The 7,958-nt window shown below is 31.6% G+C and overlaps 2 protein-coding genes across 2 annotated transcripts; one reads left to right on the top strand and one right to left on the bottom strand.

The window, feature by feature from the left end:
* Positions 1–257: 257 nt before the first annotated feature.
* Positions 258–3,190, bottom strand: RNR2A (ribonucleotide reductase 2A). Its single transcript, XM_089617113.1, has 9 exons — positions 2,877–3,190; positions 2,148–2,308; positions 1,831–1,879; positions 1,602–1,728; positions 1,425–1,490; positions 1,212–1,328; positions 984–1,146; positions 813–883; positions 258–635 (listed from the first exon to the last, which is right to left on the bottom strand). Exons 1-9 carry the CDS (start codon positions 3,040–3,042, stop codon positions 521–523), a joined length of 1,035 nt encoding a protein of 344 aa, XP_089473239.1. The 5' UTR covers positions 3,043–3,190; the 3' UTR covers positions 258–520.
* Positions 3,191–4,933: 1,743 nt separating this feature from the next.
* On the top strand, positions 4,934–7,276 carry LOC149392967 (endo-1,3;1,4-beta-D-glucanase-like). The gene is made up of 7 exons (XM_089617165.1): positions 4,934–5,167; positions 5,282–5,303; positions 6,101–6,230; positions 6,313–6,403; positions 6,505–6,597; positions 6,697–6,797; positions 6,922–7,276. Exons 1-7 carry the CDS (start codon positions 5,017–5,019, stop codon positions 7,060–7,062), a joined length of 729 nt encoding a protein of 242 aa, XP_089473291.1. The 5' UTR covers positions 4,934–5,016; the 3' UTR covers positions 7,063–7,276.
* Positions 7,277–7,958: the final 682 nt, after the last annotated feature.

Below are 7,958 nucleotides of genomic sequence, written 5' to 3'. Positions count from 1 at the left end.
TATATATCTTTAACTATTTTAATTGAACTTTGCAATTTAGTCCTTCCCAACTATTTTCTATCTTCTACACTTGGTCCTTGGACATTCATTACCACAAAAAATAAATAAATAAACAAAATTGTGGTGTTCTGAACTTCTGATAAATATCACAATGACTTTTGTTAAAAGTTTTAGTATTTCAATCAACCAACTTATTTAAGAAAATCAGAAAATCACAGATTCTAGAATTGAAAAAAAAAAAAAAACACCTTAACAAAAATGTCTCCAAAGATACAGATTATATAAAACCATCTTTTATAGTAAATGTTAACAACATTATAACATATAATACACTGTAAAGCTATATATGGTATTGGTATGGACCCAAAATTTCACTATATAACAAGTTTTAGTATTGCCCATTCTAGAAAATGAGTTTATGCTATGACTATACCTTGGAAGATATGGCTCGGACCCGAGACCGTGTAAATGTGTAGTAACGAAACCTCGAGGGAAATTCGTTAAAAAAAGAAAAGACAGACTAGAAATCCTCGTCCAAGTTAAAGACGAAATTTTTCCCGCCGTTTTGAAGGTTTGACATTACAGAAGCCTTCTGATACTCGCCGACTCTTCTCTCGAAGAAGTTTGACTTTCCTCTACACAACCGAAACGGAAAGAGAAAATCAAAATGACTCGCTTAATCGCGGTTTTGGCAGAAAATGCTGAATCGATGGTCATTTACTTCAGATTTTAAAAAGTACTTTTAAATTAGGACCTACTAATCTTTGCTAAAACGAAAAAGCAAACCGTAGTGGTGTTTATACGAGACTCACTGCAATGAAATAAATTCCATCCAATCGAATGGGTTTTCGACGTTGAACTTTCTTTCGCACTCCAACGAAACCTGAACGAATTCAGGTAGAAGTTCACTATATTTAAAATAAAATAAAATAAAACTTACAATGAATTCAAATAGGTAAGAAGTTTTAGGTCGTTAATGATACCAAAAGTCGATCGGCGACAAATTTGATGTATTGGCTCATTAGCGTCGCGTTCATGCCGATCAACGCACACGGAAGGGCTTCGCAAACAAACTCGATCTCGATTTCGACCGCTTCACTCACTATTTGATAAACTTTTTCCCGATCCAGTCGCTTCCGTAACAAACTGCAACGCTTACAAGTAAGCCAAAAATAAAATAAATCCCAAAAAATCAAATAATAATAATATACCTATAGAGAAGGCAAGCGAAATCACAATGAAGTCCTTCGTCTCTGGATATGAGCTCGTTCGAGAATGTCAAACCCGGCATCATTCCCCTCTTTTTCAGCCAGAATATTGCACAGAAGCTGAAGATGGACACGGAAATAATAAGAAAAAAAAAATTAAGAGAAGATTAAAATTAATAAAAATTATATATATAGGTATGAACAATTACTATATACCTTCCAGAGAAAAAGATTCCTTCTACACAAGCAAAAGCCACAAGCCTCTCCGCAAATGAATTGGAACTGCATATCATTGAAACTCACTAGAATTATCCAGAAGAAATTCATTCTTCATAGAGCTTTGAAGTATAAGCTAGGCGACAAAAATAAAAAATAAAAAAAAGGCATTAGCACCTTTGAATCCAATCCAAAGCCCACTTGGCTTTTTTAGCTATGCAAGGGATGTTCTCAATTGCATTAAATAATCTATGCTTTTCTCTTGAATCCTTGATATATGTTTCCAAGAGCAAGCTATACATCTCTGGTGGAAAGAAAAGAAAAAAAAAAATATTCAGGTACTTAAATGTATCATAAAAGGCTCAAGATTTTTTTTTTTTTTTTTTCAACGGTTTAAAAGCTTTACCAGAATGAATATTCTCCATTGCAATCTGAAAGCCGTAAAAAGCCCGAGCCTAGGATTAAAAAAAAAATTAGAAAAATAACTCATCTATTTAGACAAACAAAGAGAGAAGTATACCGAAAATTAATTTATTTCACTAACTGAAGCATATTAACAAGAAATCGATTCTGAGCAATTTGTGTTTTTGCTGGAAATTTGACCAAATTAAATGAGTGAATAAGTCTTCCAAATACGTGATCACCATCAATATGTTTTGAATCAAGGAGAACTACAGAAAAAAAAAAATTAAAAACTGATAAATCATTGGAAAAGAATTTCACCTCTGGAATTTGGACATCCTTCAAAAACCTTGCAGCCAAATTCTCCAAAACGATCCCGTCGGAGGCGGCGAAAAAGGCCAGAATGTGGCTGATGAAGAATTTCTCTGAATCACTCAGTCTCTCCCATTGTTGGACATCCATGGAAAGATCAACCTCTTCGGCTGTATATCAACGTAATCAAATTACAATGCACTTGAAAAAGACACCACAAATGCTTTTGATTTTTCAAGGTAACCAAAATAAAATTTCAAAAACTTGTTTTAACTTGCAAAGGAATGTTATTTATACTAAGATTCAATTCAAAGTTTTAACTGGAATAATACCTATATCAAAACAGAGGAGCTAAAATAACATGGAAAACAAGCAACAGAAAAAAGAGAAAATAAATATGTGTATTGAATATTCACGATACACTGGAAAATTAAATGAAATGCGAAACTAGAATCAGAAAACTGTTTATTTTTCGAATTATTGTCCAATCCAACAGAAATACAGACAAAAAATATAAAAATATTCCAAATGCAAAAACAAGTTAAAATGAATAATTAAAAAATAAAATAAAAAAAGGTCTTCCTTTCCGAAATTAACAACCCTAGAAGTAGGAAAGAGAAAAATAAAATTACATTTTCAACGAATTAAAAGAAGAATTGTGTCAACGAATCGACTAAAGCAAGGAAAAAAAAGGAAGGGAAAAAAAATGGTAATTGAGAGAAAAAGAAAAAGGATTACCGGTCCAAAAGCTGGCTAGGGATTTTTTATACATCTCCCAAAGATGGTTATATCTGATGGGAAACATGCAAAACCTCTGGTTCTGTTCCATTAAAATGGGTTCTTCTTCGTCTTCTGTGTTCTTCATGTCTCTCTCCTTCTCTGTCCCATTTGAAAAAGAACCCATTTTTTTGTTGTTGTTGTTGATGATGTTTTTGAGGCCTAGAATTTCTGGGGGTTTTGGACGTGGAAGAGATAACAGAGAAAGAAAACCCTACATAAACCCCGCGAAGGAATAAACACAGCTTCTTATTTATATCATTTTTCTTTCTATTTTTATTTTTGTTCGTTTGTTCGCGGTGAAATATGTCCAGACGGATTGCTATAAAACGGCAGCGTTTACTGGACGGAACATTTTTGGGCTTTAAGAATGAAAACTGGGCTTTTGAGATTGACAACGATGACATTTTAGCCTATACTTGTTTTTTAAAGAAGAAATTACAAACATAACGTTTCTAAGGCATAATATTTTTAAAAGAAAAAATGGCGGCATAAAGACCCAATGTTTTCGGGTTCTCCCACTTAAGTACCCAATGTCTAAAAGTGGCGGCTAAAGTTCCCAATGTCACTAAACTCTCCCTCCGTTGCAACCCAGGGCGTTAAAATGGATGTCAATTAAAATGGACGGCCAAGATCTATTACAGTATAATATAATAGAAGAAATAACCCAAATTCGAAGCTCCGAAAACATTGGGTACTTAAGTGGGAGAACCCGAAAACATTGGGTCTTTATGCCGCCATTTTTTCTTTTTAAAATAGTGGTTCTTATAAATGCGTTTTTATAATTGTAAATAGTTATTTTTTTTTGGTAATTTAGCTAAATAGTCAATTTAAAGTAATGGATTTGCAAAATAGTCAAAAGTTTGTTTAAAATTAATGAAATAGCCAGAATATACAACAATAAGATTTAAAAAAAAATTGATTCTAAGATTAATTTTTTTGAATCTGATAAATTGCTTATAAATAATCATCAAGATTTTTAATCTTGGTGTAAAAAAAATTTGACAACGTAATTTTGGCTATTTAACTAAAAAATTTAGACTTTGGCCCTTTTTATATATATTAAATTATAAATAGTAAATAAAATTAATCAAAGCCTAAAATAATAAACAATTTTTTTTAAAAAAATTTTAACATAAAAAAATGATTGTTTACAAATTAAAAGTACTATTTTTGGCAATTAAATTGTAAACACGCTATTCTTGGTATAAATTACAAAAAAAAAAAAAGAAGCTAACAGAACCCATTACCACTTTTTTTTTTATAAGAAATTTCATACAGAATTACGAAACTTTTTTCTAATAAAACGAGTACACAAAATTGACCGGAAGTCAGTTTAAATCTATAGTCGAGCTAATTCGTAACTGAAATTCAGCGTCATGCCATCAAACTGATACTTCGATTCGGTTTAAAATTTTTGGACTGGACGGAGATCATTTAAAAGTACAAATCGGATGGACCGAACTGGTGAAATTTTAAACCTTTTAAAATAGGATCGTTGATCTAAAACCCAAAGGTCCAATCCGATTTATGATTACATCGGTTTATTTAGGTCGCCCTATTGGATCATAACATAAGGTTCTACAAACGGACAGCCTCTTACTTCTCAACACAGTAGAAACTGGATTTGAAATTTTTTTATAGTGGATTTAAGTCAACGTAGACATTTCAAAGTGATTTGCCCTCTTTTGGCCAAATACAACGTTGTACTACTTTTCCTGACACTTGACGAGAAAATAAATACTCGTAATTGTTTACTAAATTATATATCAATAACAGAGACTTAAGAACATTATATATCATGTCATGCCATAGACTTGGCAATAGATTAGCATCAATCGTCTTTTTTTTTTTTTTTCATAAAGCTAATAATCTATCTCATTGGGTGGGAAAAGAACCAGTGAAAATGCAGGTCAACAATAGTAAATGTCAAAAGATGAGCAAATCTGTACCAAAATGTCGACGTAAGAGGTGACGTAGTACTGCAAATTATGGTCATTTATTAGCCCCTCTCTCTCTCTCTGGTGTATTTCAAGTCCTCAAGCCGGGATTTTTCTGAAAACAAATAGTTTTTGAGATCGATCAATAACAATAAGACGACATGTCAATCAGCTCTGAGTGCTTGGCCAATCCACCGGCGTTGAGCTCATCGAGTGGACTCGGAAATGTCCAACAGATCGCCGGATTTAGTTCCTACGTCACTGGTCTTCCTGATTCCAAACGAGCGATCATTCTTGTCTCCGATGTTTTTGGTATATACTTTTGCTTATATTGATTATATATCTTTCTTCTTTTCGCAAATGACGTTCAAGTCTGCAATAACAGCTTTTGTACTTTTGTTTTGTTTTTGTTGTTGTTTGCGACAGGTTATGAAGCTCCAAAGTTAAGGTTAGGAGGTCTTTGTTATACATATATATATATATTTTAATATAAATCTCAGGGGCTAATATAAGACTTAAGGTAAAATAAAAAATTTACAAAGTAATAAATAAGTTGAAAAAAAAATGATATTTTAGGGGGTGTTTAAGCCATAAGTCTTTCTTATTGGCTAGTTTCTTTTCAGGCTTTCATTACATGTGTCGAGTTTATTCAATATAAAAATCTTAGATTTAAGATATTTTTTTAAAAAAATTGCTGAATAAATTTAGCTATTTGCAATTCTTCATTGTTGAGTTGCAATTATTGAGTTTATTCAACATAAAAATCTTAGATTTAAGATATTATATTGCGTCCTATCAGGCCCGACCTAAGTTTTTGGCCAGTAAGATAATGGCATAAATCTCAGATTTTTATTGGAAAAAAGGCCTATATTTCCTAATAATATATTTTATATATATTTTCAGAAGACAATTTGTTTTTTTTGTAATCTAAGTCCACATAATACCTTGGGTCGGCCTCGCGTCCTATTGTGGTAGGATGCGGTGTGTTTTGTGTATCAGTGATGTTTAGGTCTAAAAAGTAATTTTCTATAATTTATACCAATTTTTTTTTTTAGGGAAAAATGAGAAATATCATTCCACAGAAAGCTTTCCATAATTTATACCAATTTTTTAAATACAAATCCAATTTAGTATAATTTTAGTCTATCTCTCAAACTTCTCTAAAGAAATCTAACTTGCATTATGTACCATAGTTTTTCTTTTTAGATTTGATAAATATTTTAAAAAAATTATATGTTTGTAAAGAAAACTCGCAGACAAAATCGCGACGGATGGAAAATTCTTGGTGGTGGTTCCCGATTTTTTCAACGGCGAACCCTTGGATCTTAGTAATCCAAATGTCAATACCGCAACATGGCTAAAAGCTCACACCATGGTCTGTGAAACTTTTGTGTACTAGAACATAATTTTTTTGTCAATTTCATTAATTTGAGCAAATTATATTTTCGTACTTACAGGAAAAAGGGTCTGAAGATGTCAAATTAGTAATTACGGAGCTAAAGAGCAAAGGAGTTTCGGCGGTTGGGGCAGCCGGTTTTTGTTGGGGTGGTATAAATCTACCATCAGGAAATTTTGAAAGTTGTTCTATAAAAAAAAAAAAAAAATTGAATCACATTTTTTTTTTTTTTTTATTGTGATATTTTTGTTAGGGAGTGTTGTCATAAAATTGGCCAGTGATTCCACCAAGATTGAAGCTGCGGTTGTGTTGCATCCTGGTCCCATTAATTATGAAGAAATTAATGGTAAGTTGATTTTATCACATTGATAATTTTTTGGCACTAGTTTTGTTATTTTCTCTTTTCTTTACGTTTCACTAATCAATAATGTTGTAATCACTGCAGAAATAAATGTCCCTATTGCCATTTTAGGAGCCGAGTTAGACAAAATTTGCCCTCCGGAACAATTGCAACGCGCCGGAGAGATTTTATCAGCTAAGTCCGAGGTAATTATATTTTAATTAGCAGGGTTTAAATTTTCTCTCCATTCTTGCTTTGATTTTTTTTTTTTTTGACAATCTATAAAATATAGTGACATTCAATTTGATCTTCTATATTTTTTTTTTCCAGTTTGAAAGCTACGTGAAGATATTCCCGGGGGTGGCTCATGGGTGGTCAGTGAGGTACGACGATGAAGATGAATTTGCCGTGAAAAGCGCCGAAGAGGCTCATTTGGACGTGCTAAATTGGTTCACAAAATATGTCAAGTGAAGCTGAATATATTCAACATAAAAAATGACACATGAACATCTCTTAAGGAGTCATAAGAATAAAGTGCCGTATTTAGCTTTGCCTAAAATGATAAATATATATAAAAAAAAATATTTTAAGTGAGTTCGTCATGAATATATAGACAAGTTCAAGCTTTTTTTAATTTTGTTTATTTTTCTTACAATAGATAAAAACCGGACCGTCCATAAGTTTGCCAGTTATAAAAGTCTTTTTGTGGTTTTACTATTTCTTCATAACTCTTACATGTGAAAAAAATAAAATAAAAACCATCTTATTGATATAAAATGTAGTTGATGTTAATATATACTTATTTTTAATCTTCTTCTTCCCTCAGTTGGAAAATAAAGAAAATAAGAAATACATATTAAAAAAAATTGACTCCCTTCGAATTGATTATTATTTATGTTTAGATATGGTAGAACAATTGTAGAAAAATAAGACACATTATATATGTATAGATATTGTAGAACAAGTTCTATTGATGATTTTTTTGACAACTCTATTGATAATTAATTAGAAGGACAATTTGTTATACAAACCATCTTGAAAAAAACCTTAATTATTCAAATTGGAAAATTGAAGAAATGTCAAGATACGTAAGATAATTTCTTTAAAGTTGTATTGCGCTCAAACAGATCGTCGAACAACTACTTCAACATACAACGGCGAGCAAGATGAACATAACAGTACAAGTTCGACTCCAATGAACTAAACCTATGTCAAAACTATCATGCGATAAAGGAGTGAAAAATACTAAGAGAAGAAGAATGTAACTGCTATTTATAGGAAGAAAAAAAAGAGCGAATGGTTATGGTCAAAACTGATGCACTATACACGAGTAAAGCTGAAAATTCAATTAACCGTGATTAATTGAT

Source organism: Urtica dioica, chromosome 6, assembly GCF_054948205.1.
Source record: "Urtica dioica subsp. dioica isolate 48M chromosome 6, U.dioica_male_clone48M_v1_H2, whole genome shotgun sequence".
Lineage (NCBI taxonomy): Eukaryota > Viridiplantae > Streptophyta > Magnoliopsida > Rosales > Urticaceae > Urtica > Urtica dioica.
The sequence above is the reverse complement of the archived record's forward strand: the minus strand, read 5'-3'. Positions and strand labels throughout refer to the sequence as shown.